We start from the raw sequence: 18424 nt of genomic DNA, 5'->3' as shown, positions 1-18424 counted from the left end.
ACAATGGCAAAATATACAATCTCATTAGATATTAAATTGCCAATTAAAACATTCCTAAGTCAAATCACCTGTAAGTTCACTGAAAGAATTTTGGTGATTTACCACAACAAAGCACTGTGTAATAAATACAGAGTATACAATACTGCTGTGAACTAAGTGCTCAGAAGTATACAGTACAGAGAATGTTTTTCCAAGCTGGGGTATTTAGAAAATGGGGGTATGTAGAAAACTCTATTTTGAAACATCAGTTCAAACCTGGGTATGTGGAAAGCATCATCAAAGGTAGCAGCATTTCATCTAGATTTTGAAGGCTATACAATATTTTGATTGGTGAAGGTAGGAAATTTCAAGTAGAAAGAGCTTCATAAACAAGGGCATAAGAGTAGACAAAAAATGCTTTACAATCTAGCCCCAATTTTCCAACTAGATTTTTCTATCATGTACCCCAAGAGGGGCACAGAGGCCAATCAAGTGACATTTCCAAGACAGAGGATAAGTTTCCCACCTCCAAACCTTTGCTCAAGACACGCCCTCCCTTAACCACAGACAAGTCTTAACACAACTCTGTGACAATGATTATCCCTTGTACAATACAGAGTAATAAATAATACTAGTTAAACCTATGTCCACAATTCCCTCAGCTTCTTTTCCCTTACTTTATTCATTCCTCTCTCCTTCAAATCCTAACTGACCTAACTGGAAAATGTAATTTTATATTATCAACTGATTATAAAGCAGGTAAGTAGAATACTCTATATAAAAACAAAGTTTCAACTTAAGTCCTTGAAACATTCCCTCCATTCACCTCTACTCACACACCACAGTCCATCTCCCCTTTGGGTTTGTGATACTAGATTTTTTTAATTACTCCTCTCACTTTAGATTTTTTTAAATAAACAGCAATGATAGCAGGGACCTTTCACCCAACAGAAATTTTCCTTCCCAAACAGAAGACAGTAAGGGCTGTGTTCTTGCTGGGAAGAGAAGGACCAAAAGAGGAACTGAGGAGAAATTTGAAAACAAATGGAAGATAAACGGGTTTCAAGCCTGACTAGAGGAGTAAGTCAGAAATACTCTGGTGACCCATAAAAACTAAATTTCCTTATTTCTGTAATAACTAAATTTGTAAGAATGGGCTCTTAAAAATAGCACATGTGCCTACATATTAAATGTTTTTCTTCTGTTAGCCAAAAGTATAAATTATTGCTCTGTGATACTGTGATTTATAAGAAATATTATTTGGTCTTCTCCACAGCTCCTGGCTCATACGTTCCAAAATGCTCAAAATTTCCTAAGTGAGAAAGACAAAAGCATCGTTTGTTGTTAATGAAGTTGACTTTTGCACACACACACACACCAGAGTAGGGCCTGGTTGCCAGGAGGATCAACCATGGGATTACAGAGTGGGAACTTTCCGTCCTACCCACCCCGACCTCTCGGTGGGGGAGAGGGGCTGGAGATTGAATCAGCCAATGGCCAATGACTTTGTCAGTCACGACTGTGTAATGAAATTTCCATAAAAACTGAAGAGGACGGCTTTTTGGCCTCTTTTATTCCATACTTGGGGAAACGGATGGTTTCCAATGCCATCCAAGTCCCCAAGCTCCTGGAGGACAGAAGCTCCTTTGTTCAGCCTCACCCTATGTACTTCTCCATCTGGCTCTTGATTCACAATCCTTTAATAAACTGGAAAACCTAAGTAAGTTTTCCCTGAGTTCTGTGAGCTGCTCTAACAAAACTAATCAAGCCTAAGGAGGAGTTCCTGGGAACCTCCAGTCTGTAGGTGGGTCAACAGAAGCGCAGGACACAGCTTGGTGCTTGTGACTGTTGCCTGAAGCAGGGGATGATGGCAGGCAGTCCTGTAGGACTGGGCCCTTAGCCTATGGGATCTGATGGTATCTCCGGGTAGATGGTGTCGGAATTGAGTTAAATTCTCAGACACCTTGCTGTTGCACAAGAATTGCCTGGTGGTATATGAACGGGAAGCTGCCCAATGTTGGAACTGGGTCCGGAACCCTGAAAGACTCTGAGATAACTAGAATTTACCTAATAATCAAGTCTTTAGTCTCTTAGAATGGAAGAAATTATTAATTGGAATTATTAATTACAAATTATTAAATGACTCTGATAATTATAATTGTAAAGGCTTACACAGGTAACCTAATGGAATCAGTAAAATTAAATAAAATTTAACAAACTACTAACTAGAAGTCTAGATTTGGTCTCCAGTATAGTAAACATACCTTTTGAAAACAACTTTATAGAACAATACAATTAAGTGGTTACATTGCAGAAATCACAAATATACCTACCTGAATGGGAAGGGAAGAAGAGGAGATCTCTTAATGTTAAGCAAATATGTATTTGCACTAAATTTTTAGTGACAGCATCATCCCTGGACTCAAAAGTTGCCATATATCCAACACAAGATGAAAATGAAAATGAAAATGTTATGTCCTGGGATTAGAAAATAACTGAAAAACTAGCTCTAATAATTACAAAGACACTAATATAAAAGTGAATGTAAATAATCTTGCAATTACCATTTTATAAAATTTGATTATAAAATATCTAAATTTAAATCATACTGTATAGAAATTCATAATATATGCATGCATGTACATGTAACTAAATAAATAGAAACAAGGCTATTTCATCTATATCATTGGATATTTACATATTCAAGTTGGCCCATAAATTTTGAAAGTGATCTTCTCATTGGGAAAAAGGTAGGCTGCCTTACATTTGAAGTCCACTAACATTCAGGCACACACAGTATTAAACTATAATACAAAAAAATTCTTCTTTGTTCTCCAGAGTTTCCTGAGGTCAATGCTGAATTCTGACTTGTAGAACTGTTTGCTCTGCTTAAAATGACCCCATATTGTTGCTTTTGACTTGATAATTCTTCTACATCCCTAACAAGGACCTACTTCGAGATTCAGAATCAACATTTACTGGAGACCTGTTATTTACTATAAACCAAGATAGGTACTTTCATAAAGCACTTATTCATGGATTCATTCATTCAACTGTATCACAGTTCACTAAAACAGAGTTTTACTGGTAAAAGCCAGAAAATGAGTGATGGATGGGATGTAAGAGTAAAGGCAATATGGTTCTTATATAGGATGACAAGGTGGCAGACCTTATTTTCCTGTTCCCCCACAGAGTAGGGTCTACTTGTAAGAAAGGTAAATAATTCTTTAAACAATTGAGCATAAAAAGTTTTACTAACCAAAACAATTTTTGCTTCTAAAAGAGAGTGTTACTTACCTCTGCCTCTGCAGTCAACTGCATCTTCTTTGCTATCAATTGTTTCATGTTAATCCTACCTACGGGAAGAAAAATATAACTTCTAAGTTGATGGATATAGCTGCCTATCAGCACTATTTAAATCATGAAGTTGAAAAACAAACAAGCTACAGTGTAAGCTACAGTGCAACCACACAACATAACACAGCTCTTAAAAATGAAGCATGAGCAATATAAACAGATGAAATGTTACACACAAAAAATGCCAAATAGAAAAAACACACAAAATTACTATATGTGCATACAATAATTACAACTATGAATCACATGATGCTGTAAGACCCAGTTCTGACAATATGGGAAATTAGGTTCTCTGAATGAATCCTGCAACTGTGACTACTAAAATCCCAAGCAACAAGAGAAAAATTGAATACTTCATCAAAATTTTTTTTAGACTTTTGCTGCAAAGGACACAATCAAGAAAGTAAAAAGACAACCCACAAAATGGGAAAAAACATTTGCAAATCTGACCAGAAACTTGTATTCAGAATATATAAAGACCTCTTATATCTTATAACTCAATAAAAGAAAAAAATCCAATTTACATATAGGCAAAGTATCTGAACAGACATTTCCCCAAAAAAGATATACAAACGCCCAAAACAAATGGCCAAATGTGATGATGCTCAGAGGAATGCAAATCAAATCCACAATGAAGTATCACTTCACAGCCACCATAATCAAAAACACTTAACAAGTGTTGGCCACTGTACACCCTAAACTTACACAATGTCATGTGTTAATTATATCTCAATAAAGCTGGAAAAAAAAAAAAGAGCTGTACATGCAGGAAATTTTGAGAAGAATGTTATTTCAGGGATGGGATATGGTAGTTTTCTGTAATACAATTAGGGCAATGTTTTAAGTATGGAACTGGTATGAATAAAATAGTTTTTAAAGTCTACATTGCTGATGGGAATGTAAAATAATATAATGCTTTGATAAACAGTCTGGAAGTTCCTCAAAAGGTTAAACAGAGCTAGAAACATGACCCAGAAATTCCACTTCTAAGTATAAATGCAAGAGAAATGAAAACATGCCCACCCAAGTACTTGTACATGAATGCTTATGGCAACATTATTCATAATCACAGAAAGTGAAAACAACTCAAATATCCATCAACAGATAGATTAATGTAATGTGGTCTATCCATATAATGGAATATTATCCAGCCATAACAGAAGAGAAACCCTGATACATGCCTGCCTATAAAATGGATGAAATTGAAAACATGCTAAATGAAAAAAGTCAATTCCGAGACTACATATTGTATGTTCCATTTACACAAGATGTCCAGAATAGACAACTCTACAGGGACAGAAAGGCTGGTGGCTGCTGAGAAATGAGAGGAAGGACTGGGGGGAACGGGGGGTCTAATGGGTACAGGGTGGGTGAGAGGGTTGGTTGGTTTTGGGGAGATGGCAAGATGAAACTATTCTAATATTCATTTTGTTCTAATTTCCTCATTCTGAAAGATTCCTTTCTGTATATTAAGTCATAGTAACTTAGATTCCTAATGTTTACCTTGACAAATTGAGGTATTAATTACTAATTAATATGAGAATTTTTTCATGATTTTAAAAACTTGGATTTTAAAGTATTAAAATTTGTTTTTTTATACTGTCAAGTTATAGACAATTTCTTATTTTTACATTGAGTCATGGTGCTATTATAATTTAAATAGGCAGCTGGATTGATTAATATCTGCCCTTTTAATAAAGTACAGGTAGAGTTTATTTTGAATGCCATTTGCCTTGATTCCTATATGAGTTTGCTTTCGCACATAATCCTACATAATAACCTAGTGAGATTTTTGTTTTTGGCGCATTTAAAATTTTTAGTTTTTTCTTGGCAAAATATTCACACTTAAAGCAACATTTTTAATGTAATTGATAATTAAGTGTTAATGCAAAGTTAATGTCCACTCTATTAAATCTGGTGCCCCTTGACAGTTGCTTACACTGTTCATTTTGCTTGCTAAAATAGCCTTATAGTTAATGGAACTTCCTGTTAATTAGATTTGTCTTTGATTTACAGTTTTACTGTAATTCACTTAAGTTTAACAAAGGTCTAGTGATCTTGAAATAGTACTTTGTCATTTTAGTATTTTTTTCAAAGCACATCTGCAAATACCACCTTCTTCCAGAAAAGAAATTTTATAATCTGATAGTAAAAGCCCTTATTTTATCTTTTCAACTGAAATGTCAAGTTACCTATTACACTATGGGAACCAATAAACAATCAGACATCATCATATATACAGACCTTCAGCACAGATAAGTAAAACAAAAAGAGTTGAGTACTGAAATGTGTGAAGCAGAAGACTACAACTTCTAGTTTAATGTCTTCGTCTTTGCAAAAAAATGTGATAATGTAACTGTATTATCTGAACAATATTTGAGCAATATATATTTTTTTTGAGAATTTGTATCTTCTCATCTGTTCTCTGTGGTAATAATTTACTGGAGTAGTTTTTAGTTCAGTATCAACAACTGCTAGTGTACATTCCTAGAAGGAAGAGTGAAGGGTGCTCAAATTTGTAAGGTTTAAGTAATTTTGTAGAAATATTTACTTTGCCAGAATGAACTGTGAGGGCTTTTTTGGCTAATTTACATTTTAGTAACCCTCTTGCCTTATCCTAAAAGTAATCTTCATTACAGAAAATTAAAAACCTAAATGCCTCCCCCACACAAAAATCTTAACAAAATCCCCCGTTATCCTATGGCATTCAAGTAACTAACATTAATATTTGGTAAATAAATATCATTTGTCTTTTTACTCTGGCAACTGCACATATTCTAAAAATGGACTCATTACGCATACTGTTTTATAGCCTGCTTTTTTCACTTAATGTATTGTGAACATCTTTCCATGTCATTACATACTCTTTTATTCTTATTGACCTATTCTGTTTTTATGGCTGAAATGTTACGTATTTAATCCTCTATTGGACATTTAGACTATTTATATCTTTTCACAATACTTCATTTGGAAAAAAAGCATGAAGAATAAAATGGTCCACAATGTATGTAAGCAGAGCTCTATAAGGAAAAAGAAAATTTGGTGATATTGCATGAGAACTTTACAACTGTTGAAAGATGCCAATCCTCAAATAAAGGTCAAAGAATTCCAAGCAGGGTAAATAAAAATGTACACTTAGCTACCATTGTGAAACTATGTAACACAGAGGTTTACTTGCAGGGTGAGGGGAGCCACCTCTTAAAAGGGATCAGAAAGCAAATACCACCTACAAAAGAATTCAATAATGCTGGGTGCCTGACTTACCAACACTAACAGAAGCCAGCGGGTAATGGACTAATAGCTTTAGTCGTTGATAGTGGTGGAGTTTATGAAAGGGAAGTGGCTAACTAAGAATTTTATGCAGGAAAGTAACTGATCTGATACTGGAAAGCCCTCTCTCTGGAAGGAGAGGATGAGAAGGACCACATAGGTGAGAAATGCAGTACATCCAAATGAATGAGTCATAAACCAAAACAATGGCAGTGAAAATGGATAGGCGAGGATAAGTTTTGAAGATATTCAAGAATGGGTAACCGATAAGGTAAGAAATATGAAGGTAAGACAAATACTCATTTTTCTATGAATTGCAAGAATACATTTTTTATTTACTTGTTTACTATCTATGATCATACCATGGTTATATAAATAAGCTATTTCATTAATGAACACAGACACTTCTCTTCAACTAATTCAATTACGATGGGGGATGGGGAAACACTCACTGTAAAAGATTCTTGTTACTTGTGCTTCACTTCCAGAAGAAATCTGTCTATCCATAAATAACACAACCACCATTACAAACCAGCTTTGAAAAGTCAAGAACTGGGAAATAGGGAGAGTTTTTGCTCATGCTTAAGACTCTAGTCTCTGAAAGTTCCACTCAAAATATTACAGTTCTACAGTAGAACAAAAACATATTAAAAAACCAATTCAATTCATTTTCCTTCACCTAATTTTAATTTGCTACCCAAAAATTTAAAAATTAAATGTCATAAAAGCCCAAAGAATAATGCCCTTAAGTAACATCCAATGATCTAAAGAATTATGGACAGACACACAACCATTTAAGTCACATCAAAGCTACTAAATTTCTAAAACAATGATCCTAAAATAGTGATAAGCCAAGAATAAGGGTCATACAATTTCTGAAATATCTGCGTACATCTACTAATACTACTAATAACTGATCATTAGGTGATAATATCTAATAAGTAGATGAAAGGATAAATCCTTAAGGAAAGCTACTCTATATTTTTTTTCTAACCCTCCAAGGAATCAGGCTTGCAACATTTATCCTTATGAACACTACCTAAACCTGGTAAAGTCTACTACATTTTAATTGGAGTATTTAAAATTTACTCCTTCAAGTATCAAAAATCTTATTGTAAACAGTTTTGATGAAGATCTAAAATTATTTCATGCTTTACCACCTTAAAAACAAATACTGTATTTAATACACAAACTTTATGCATTAATGGGATAACTTATTATACTGTGCTCTTGTAGTGATACCTTTAGTGAAACTGAAATGAGACTAATCCAGCCCACACTGAACAGTTCCAGGGAGCTGTGTTTTTCTACTTGGGCTGAGGCTTCATAGGTATTCACCAGATGTGCTTCCTGCAACCACCTTACACTTACAACTATTGCCAAGTTGCCCAGAAGGGAAAGACAAATAGCCAAGCTCATTAAATTGGTAACTAATTTATTCATCCAATTATATATACCCACTGAGGACTTAATTTGTACAGGATACTTGGCATATATTCCAAACACTTCCCTTAGGATCTCAGGAGAAATATGCAAACACAGGTAATTACAATACACAGAAGGATTGCTGGAGCATAGGGGTGGAGGGAACTTTTGCAGAGTAAGTCAGTATTTGAGCTGAGTCTCAAATGATAAAAGAAAAATCATGGTAAACACAGGCTAGAATGATTATTTCAGGCAGAGGAAATAGCATAAAGACTTATATAGACTTGGGTCTAGGACTGGAACCTGGGTCAAGCACACTCTGCTTTACAACACTGGATTTAATGGGCTTTTACCTGTTGGCAGCTTTTATCTACCTACTTTCCAGGTTACCAGTTACTTCCTAGCTCTGTATGGTTCACAGTGTGAACCATATATGTAAATGCAAATTTTCTAAGGGTCACATTAAAAAGAAACAGATTTGTAACATGGTTGGAGCTAGAGGGTATTATGTTGGGTGAAATAAGCCAGGTGGAAAAAGACAAGTATCAAATGATTTCACTCATCTGTGGAGTATAATAAACAAAGAAAAAACTGAAGGAACAAAACAGCAGCAGCCTCACAGAACCAAAGGATGGACTAACAGTTACCAAAGGGAAAGGGACTGGGGAGGATGGGTGGGAAGGGAGGGAAAAGGGGGGAAAAAGGGCATTACGATTAATAGACATAATGTAGTTGGGGGGGGCACAGGGAGGGATGTACAACACAGAGAAAACAAGTAGTGATTCTACAGCATCTTACTATGCTGATGGACAGTGACTGTAATGGGGTATGTGGGGGGGACTTGATAATGGGGGGAGTCTAGTAACCATTATGTTGCTCATGTAATTGTAGATTAATGATACCAAAATAAAAGTAAAAATAAAAATAAAAAAATTTTGTAAGAAAGAAAAATGTTTATCAAGTAATAAATGGATGTAGTTGAAAAAAAGAAACCAAAACTCCTAAAAAAGAAAAAACAGGTACAAGTGAGTCTTTGAAATGTGTTATGTCTTTTATAATTATAGTCTTAACTCAAGACTCACTATATTTCAAGTGCTCAGACCATACTGAATGGAGAAGTTCTAGTGTTGACCATACTGAACAGCGTAGTTCTAAAAGCAGGGGTCAGCACATTTTCTTCTGTGATGGGCCAGACAGAAAGTATTGCAGGCTTTGCAGGCTATACTGTCCAAAAGCACTATAAACATATGCGAATGAACATGGCCATGTTTCCAACTCCTTTTTTAAATTTACTGCCAATCTGGCTGAAAAACCTGACATGCACACATTATTTTTTATAAACTAACATAATTACAATGAATATTGTTGGTGGCTCCCCCCAAACGGGCATGTGTTTCATTCCAGCCAGACACTGATTTAAGAATGGGCATGAGTTTCAGGCAGCATAAAGATGACCCACTCAAGCTACTTTACTGAGAAAAGTTTAAAGAAAGCAGTTTTATAAACTTTAAAAAAGCAACAAAGGATGGTGGGGGATTTTACAGCTAGTAAGAAACATCAGGAAAACTGTTATTATCTATCATCCTTAGGCCTGAAAGGGCAAAGGAGGGCCATGGTTAAGGAACCCCAAAGAGAACCCTGGAGAGAACAATTAGACAGGAGGGATGGCTACCCGGCACAGAGGGAACCTAAGTGATAAACACGCACTCTCTGTCCTTGGACCTCTTGTCAGTGCCCTTCTACCCCCAACCCCAGCCCCAGGGCCACCAAGCAACCTTCAGTTGATCATTTTGGGTACAACTCCTTATCTTTACTCCTCTTCTCCATGGTTCCTATGTCAGAGACAGCGATGGCCCATCTCTTTTTCAGGACTAACCCTTCAAACTACTGCCTTGAACCACCTTCTTCCCATATCCTTTGAGAAACTGTTCACATCATTCCACACACTGAGTTATCTCTATTGTCCATATTTACATTCAGAGCCAACCAATTCTTTTAAAAATTGTTTCTAAAATTGTAATATGTCATCAGTGGTATTCAAAGTTAAATCTGTGGTTTTAATATTTGTCGAGTGCACACATTTATTTGGTGTTTTGGAAACAAATACATAACTGAACATCAAACCTATGACTTCACAGAATTTATTACTTAGGATGAGTACTTTTTAAAGTGAGATTTTCTTTAAATTACCTAATAATAAAGATGGAACAGAGGCAATGGCAAAATTACAAATAACTGAATTCTGGAAACAATGCTTTAAAACAAACACCAGCCCTTTCCAATGAACCTTTTACCCCTTCATGACCCAGCCATGATATTTTTTTTCCTTTTAATATAGAATGTCCTTGAAAAGTGGTTTAAACTTCCTATCTTCACATTCTCACTAACAATTCACTCCCAACCTGTTTCTGCAACTCTTTTCTTTCTGGGGTCACTGTGGCCTACAAATTTCCAAATCCTCACCTCTCATTAAACTTGCTGCAAATTTCAACATTTACAAAGTATTTACCATACATCACCTCATTTATTCATTATACCAACCTAGTGAGATAGCAAAATGGTATCATTTCTATTTAAAAAACAAAGAAACTAAGATTCAAAGAAATTAAACATCTGCCCCATGGCCAGTAACTGAGCCTGAACTAAAACCTGTCTTCTGACCCCTACTCATGCAACCTGCAGCATAAAAATCTTTTTCTCATTTTTTAAAAATCAAGGCGTAGTTATACCAACTAAATTCCTTAAGATGAGTAAGTTTTAAGCAATGACTAATACCCATGTTTTCAAGTTTCAATTCTTTCAGCGAAACATTTTTTTTTGTCTCCTTGTGACAAGCATGGAATTAGCTAGTGCACAGGCCCTAGCCTAGAGAAGTTCAAACTCACTTTAAAATCCTGATTATTTTCTAAAAAAACTCTCACTGACCATGCCTTAAAAGACCTTCATTCCAGCCTTGCTTTGCTCTCCAGAGATAAAAGTAATCTCAAGAGTCATGTGAGAGTCCCCTTTATGTCCACAGGACAGTTGGGTTTAAGAGTTATCCTTCAAATAGTCGACCATTTATCAATCTTAAAAGCAGAAGAGGAGATAAGATAGTATAACCCACTTACTTCCACCTTTCTATTGCTATGCTGACCTCAAAACCTCAGCTAATCACATGTCTGCAGTGGAGAAATGGAATATGAGCCAGAAATGAGGGTCAGTATATAAATATTCACACAGAGAAGCAGCTCTGATAGTATTAGAAAAACTGGCTAGCCATTTTTGAGAACTGTAAAATCAGACTCCTAACTCACTTATTCAAAATAAATTTCAGATGGATCAGCTGTTTAAATATTTAAAAAACCATAAATGTAAGTAAAAAATACATCTGTTTTCCTTTTTGATAATCTTAGAAAATTTCTAAACATGACAAGAAATCTAAAAGTGACTACACAAAATCTAAACATGACAAGGTACACCATATGCAAAGTCAAAAGACAAATAGCTAATTAAAAAATATTCACAGTACATGATAGTCAAAGGATTCATTTCCTTAATATAGGAAGAGCTCTTTAGAAAAAGAAAAGAAAAATAACCACTACCTCACAGGGAACAAAAATGGCCAAAGGGCATGAACAGGGATTTCAAAGAACAAACAGAGTCAATGAATGTATGAGAAAAGTTCTCACTTATAATTTATCACAACATATTATGCTTTATGCTATACAGCTTTTCACTTATCAAATCAGCAAAGTTTAAAAAGAAAGACTGGTATGACATCAACAACAGTAATGGGAAACAATACAGATGGGAGGGGAAACTGCTGTAACATTTTTTAAAGGAAATTCAGTAATATCTAAATTTGAAATGCAGAAAAACTTTGATGCAAAGATTTCACTTTTAAGAATTTACCCTACAAGTACCCTAGCACAAGTAAGCAATGATACTGTTTCAAGGCCATGCTCTGCAGCATTGTTTATAATATGGAAAGGCTCACAACAACCTAAATGCCCATCAATAAGAACAAGGTAAATAAATCACTGAACATGTGCAACAGAAATACTTTAAAAAGAACTGCATTTCCACATACTGAGTAAATGGAAGTCTGAAATAAGCTAAGTTTAGAAAAAGCAAATTGTAGAACAGATTCCAAAGATGATCTCACATGTTAAAAAAAGTGATTTAAGAGAAAATTACTTTATAACTTTCTACAGTGTTTTCAATGAGTATGTATTACTTTAAATTTTTAAATGTAAATGCATGTATCAGCAATTTGTTATTTAATAAGACATAACTACCTTGTGTTTCTTGAACAACGACTAATGAAGAGGAAATAGCCTCAAATTATTTGGCTTGAGAACAAAAGACTCAGATTTTAAAGGTATATTTATGGGTAATCTACAAAAGCAATAAATGAACATACCAATCACAATTGGCCTCTTATTTTTTTAAAGCTATAAACACGTTCCTATTCTATAAAAATAATCCAGGAACTATATATTACTCAACCAGAATTAACTTTGGTTAATTTTTATCTCAACACCTGTATCAATCAGTCATACACCATTTAATTTTTACATCATCATATGATCTTATTTTAAAATCAAAAGAGGTAATTTCTGTTAAAAAAAATTACAATATTGCATGTAGATTATAATTCTCACTTAATGTACTATATAAAACTACCTTAGGATCTGGGACAGAAGAGTTGTCGGCACCATCAATGAGAAGATAAAATAATAAATACCTCAGTGCACCTGGTGCTACACACTCATAACGAGTTCTTGCACATTTACTCTCCATAGTTTTCCGTTAGAGGAAATCAAGCACTGACAGGCTATTTATCACCCACACAGGTAGGCAGTCAGTCAACAGATTATCTGTACTAACTCCCCAACAACCCCCCTCACCTCCCCCACCCCCGCCACCTAATCCTCTCCAAAGCAAATAAAACATCATACACACAACACTATACTGCTTTAACCTCAACACCCTTGCAAACTCACCCTCCTCTGGCTTGAAAGCCCTCTTTGTCAAAGGCCAGACTCAAATTCTACTTCTGTGAGACATTTCCCTCCACTCTAAAAGCAAGCCCTCCCCTCCAATCCCACTGTTCTCGGTCTCCTATACTATTTGGTTGCTATTAATTTACTTAAGTCTTCTTTATAACATAGTTTTCTGTTTTAATATCTTATTTGCCTGAACCCCCCACTAGCAAACTTGGCACAGTCCCTTCAACATAGATCAAAGGTGCTTACTTAACTGACACTAATCAGTTGGCTAAAAGGCAGGCAGAAGACTAGAATTTAATCTCAGAAGTAGGTGTCACATGTTAAGGCATAATTAAATGACTGCTAAGAACCAATTCTCATTCTTATTCTAAGGGTCTAAAATTTCAAGATTTAACTTTTGAGAAAGTTATAAAAACTAGATTCCAGAATGTTCTTGATAGGAAAGAAAGATTAAAAAATATAAACTCTTCCCTCAAACTTTTTGACCCTATTTCTAGCAACTACACTTTAAAAGCTGTCGAAATTGACTGTATAATATTTTCCCCATTAGCATATTATTATTTTGTGGTTCTACTCCTGTTCCAGGGCTTGACAACATATAGAGGTAAGACTAGAAAGAATATCTCATTAAAAGCCAAAGACAATTACAGGCCTCCTTTTCTTTCAAAAATAGTCAACTTATGCTTCCTATGTCCCATTTTTTAAAAGAAAAGGCATCCATTATGCCTGGACTAAACTTACTCGAATGAGTTTCAGCAACTATCCTCAAACACAAATTTGCCTCAAATGCATTAAAGCCCAGAAAAAAAAACATTAACAACATTTAGTTTGCCCTCTTGGAATTTGAAATCTTTTTAGGATTACTCACTTGTTTGGGTTTTTTTTGGTATCATTAATCTACAGTTACATGAGCAACATTATGGTTACTAGACTTCCCCCATCACCAAGTCCCCACCACATACCCCTTTACAGTCACTGTCCATCAGCGTAGTAAGATGTCCATAGAATCACTACTTGTCTTCGCTGTGTTGTACAGCCCTCCCCATGCCCCCCCTACATTATGTCTGCTAATCATAATGCCCCTTTTTCCCCCTTATCCCTCCCTTCCCACCCATCCTCCCCAGTCCCTTTCCCTTTGGTAACTGTTAGTCCATTCTTGAGTTCTGTGAGGTTGCTGCTGTTTTGTTCCTTCAGTTTTTTCTTTGTTCTTATACTCCACAGATGAGTGAAATCATCTGATACTTGTCTTTCTCCGCCTGGCTTATTTCACTCAGCATAATACCCTCTAGCTCCATCCATGTTGTTGCAAATGGTAGGATTTGTTTTCTTCTTATGGCTGAATAATATTCCATTGTGTATATGTACCACATCTTCTTTATCCATTCATCTACTGATGGACACTTAGGTTGCTTCCATTTCTTGGCTATTGTAAATAGTGCTGTGATAAACATAGGAGTGCATGACGTTTTCAAACTGGGCTCCTGCATTCTTAGGGTAAATTCTTAGGAGTGGAATTCCTGGGTCAAATGGTATTTCTATTTTGAGTTTTTTGAGGAACCTCCATACTGCTTTCCACAATGTCTGAACTAATTTACATTCCCACCAGCAGTATAGGAAGGTTCCCCTTTCTCCACATCCCCGCCAACATTTATTGTTCTTTGTCTTTTGGATGTTGGTCATCCTAACTGGTGTGAGGTGATATTTCATTGTGGTTTTAATTTACATTTCTCTGATGAGTTTGGATTACTTTTTAGCATGACTCTTTTATTTTAAGTGTCAAGAAGTTTTCAAAGATCTTAGCTAGTATCTTCCATTTCTTTTGATTAATCTTCCAGTAAGGAACTAAGATAATCAAGCTCATTCTTTTGATCCTAAAAGCTGTAAAAAGTACTAATAGTCAATAACTGTTTTGCTGCTAGTAATTATGTGTCATTGTATAAAACATTTTCAAGTAAGTAGAATTATTCATCTCCCAAAATACCACATAGTTTTTTTAAAAGTTCACATCATCCAAGACTGAAAATTAAGTTCGAAATAGCAGTCACTCTCATTTTGCTACTGGGAGTGTAGTATTTCCAGAGGGCAATTTGCAATACCTATCAAAAAACTCATAAAAATTCATTCCTTTTGACCTAAAACAATTTCTAGGAATGTATCCAAGGAAAACATCATAAAAACTTGAACTTTTGCTTATCTGAGTTTTCTAAAATAATCGTGTTTTGCTTTTATCTTAATAAAAAATAGGTGCTTTCAACTTACGCAGCTGATCAAAGCTCTACATGGTCTGGCCAGTCTTACGAATAGATGCATTATACTGGATGAAGGGGAATTATTACAGAATAACAAAGACATTTATTTTCTTCAAGTATTTTTGCCATGAGACTCTCAATCTGCTACAAAAGGCATGTTGTTCTCCCATGTTCAGATTATTTATGTATGAATTTCGGAAACACTGAAACTGAATAGAATTAATTACTGAGCTAATATTTATAAAACCCTTAGAACAAAGCAGTAAAATAAAAGCTTGTCAGGAATAAGCGCTACCTGTAAATTAGGAGAAAGGGAACTTAACCTGATAAAGGGCATGTACAAAATTCCACAGCTAACATAATTAAGGAATGACTGAAAGGTTTTTGCTTAAGATCAAAAACAAGACAAGGATATTCACTCATTGCCAATTCAACGTTGTACTGGAATTGAAGCAAGTGCTGTTAGACAAGAAATTAAAAAGCATGCAGATTGGAAATGCATAAGGAAAACTAACTCTTACTTGTAGATAACATTATCTTGTATTTAAAAATACTACAAGTCCCCCGATGCACACACACACCAAACTATTAAGAGCTAGTAAATGAGTTCAGGATGGTTGCAGGATACAATATCAATATATTAAAAACCAGCTGCACTTCTATACATTAGCAACAATCAGAAAATGAAATTAACAATTCCATTTGCAAGATCAAAAGGAATAGTTAATAAATTTAAACAAAAAAGTACAAAGTTTACATTCCGAAAATGATAAAACACTGCTGAAAGAAATTAAAGACCTAAATAAATGGATTGGGTGGCTAATATTGTTAAGATGGTATATTAGTTTTTGTTTACTGTAACAAATTACCATCAACTTGGTAGCTTAAAACAACAAATTTATTCATTCATAGCTCCAAATGCAGAAATGAAATCAGGGTGTTACAGCAGGACCACATTCCCTCAATAAAACAAGGTATGCCTGTACTTATTACATACTTGAAAGCTGCCAAGAGAGTGAACCTTAAAAGTTCTCATTACAAGAAAAAACACATTTTCTAGCTGTGTATCATGATGGATGTTAACTATACTTATTATGGTGATCATTTTGCATATATACAAACATGAAATCATTATGTGGCACACCTGAAACACAGTAAGTCAATTATACCTCAAATTATAAAAAAAAAAAACCAATCATGTAACAGTCAAATGACATGAGTAGACATTTCTCCAAAGATGATATACAAATGGGCAACAGGTATATGAAAAGGTGCTCAGAATCACTATCATTAGAGAAATGAAACTCAAAACCACAATAATGTATCATCTCACACTGATTAGGATGGCTACTCTTCAAAAAAAATAACGAGTGTTGGTGAAGATGTGGAGAAATTGGAACGCTTGTGCATCCTTGGGAGGATTGTAGAACAGTGAGGCTGCTATGCAAAACAGGATCCCAGTTCCTCAAAACTTTAAAAAGAGAACTAAAACACAATCCAGCAATCCACTTCTAGGTTTATATCTAACCTAATTAATAGCAGAATCTTGAGATATCTGTACACTTACACCTACAGTTGTAACACAGCATTATTCACAAGAGTTGGAAGTAACTCAAATGCCCAATAATAGATAAATGCATATAAAGAAAAATGTAGCATATACTTAAAATGGAATATTATTCAGCCTGAAACAAGAAGATGCTGTTGTCACATACTACAACAGAGATGAACCTTGAAGACATTATGCTAAGTGAAGTAAGCCAGTCACAAAAATTCAAACACCTCTTATATATTTAAAGAAGTCAAATTCATAGAAACAAAATAGAATGGTGGTTACTAGGGGTGGGGGAAATGAGGGGTTGTTTAATGAATATTGTTTCAGTTTTGCAGGATGATAATGTTGTGGAGATCTACTGAACAATAATACTTAACTACTGAACTATATACTTAAATATGGTTAAGATGATAAAATTGTAAGGTGTGTTCTTACCACAATCAAAAATTTTAAATACAGTAATTTTTATATGGCCAAAGACTTAACAGACATATCCCCACAGAAGATATACAAATGACCAATACGCACATGAAGAGATGCATAAGGTCCCTAATCATTAGGGAAATGCAAAATAGAAATCACAAAGAAATCCCATGAGGATGGCCACTACCAAACACACACAGAAAGTAAGCGTTTGCAAGAATGTGACAACACAGAAACCTTTCCACTGTTAGGGCAAATATAAAATGGCACAGTCACTGTGGAAAGCACTAGAGCTGTTCCTCAAAAAATTAAAAATAGAACTACCATGTGATCCAGCAGTTCTACTTCTGGATATATACCCCTAAGAATCGAAAGCAGGGTCTCAAAGAGGTTAATGTTCACAACAGCCAAAAAAATGTTAACAATCCAAGTGTCTATCAATTGATGAATAAAGAAGATGTGGTGTATACACACAATAGATTATTCAGCTTTCACAAAGAAATTCTTATTTTATTGTGACAAGAACACTTAACATGAGATCTACCCTCATAACAAGTGTTCAAGTGCACAGTATAGTAATGTTAACTATAGGCACAGTGTAGTACAACACAGTTCTATGACTTACTCATCTTATATGACTAAAACTTTATGCCCCTGGAACAAGAAACCCCCATTTCCCCTAACCTCCAGTAACCATCATTCTACTATGTTTCTATGAGTTTGATTACTTTAGATATTTTATGTAAGTGGAATCATGCAGTATTTGTCCTTCTGTACCTGGTTTATTTCACTTAGCATACTGTCCTCTAGGTTCATCCACGTTGTCACATAAGGCAGTCATCTTTTTTAAGGCTGAGTAATACTTGACTGTATTTATATGAAAGGTTTTCTTTATCCATTCATCTGTCAACAAAAATTTAGGTGGTTTCCATTTCTTGGCTATTAGAAATAATGCTGCAATGAACAGGAAGTACAGATGTCTCTTTGAGAATCCCAATTCCCATTCTTCTGGGTATATACCCAGAAGTAGGATAGCTGGATTATATGGCAATTCTATTTTGAATTTTTAGAGGGACCGCCACACTATTTTTCGTAACAGATGCGTCGGTGTACATACCCACCAACAAAGTACAAGGATCTAACCACATCCTGCCCAACACTGGTTATTGTTT

General features: G+C 35.0%; 1 protein-coding gene across 2 annotated transcripts in view; it reads right to left on the bottom strand.

Moving 5' to 3' along the window:
• Window positions 1–18424, bottom strand: part of SOAT1 (sterol O-acyltransferase 1) — a 61565-nt gene that overhangs the window by 30438 nt on the left and 12703 nt on the right. For both annotated transcript variants that reach the window (XM_036916790.2, XM_036916791.2), the window contains exon 3: window positions 3277–3335. In XM_036916790.2, the coding sequence (XP_036772685.1) occupies window positions 3277–3335 (59 nt within the window). The remainder of the gene's footprint in view (window positions 1–3276; window positions 3336–18424) is intronic.

The sequence above is a fragment of the Manis pentadactyla genome, chromosome 9 (assembly GCF_030020395.1).
Source record: "Manis pentadactyla isolate mManPen7 chromosome 9, mManPen7.hap1, whole genome shotgun sequence".
In the NCBI taxonomy this organism is placed as follows: Eukaryota; Metazoa; Chordata; class Mammalia; order Pholidota; family Manidae; genus Manis; species Manis pentadactyla.
Note: the sequence above shows the minus strand (reverse complement) of the source record. Positions and strands in the feature narration are given on the sequence as shown.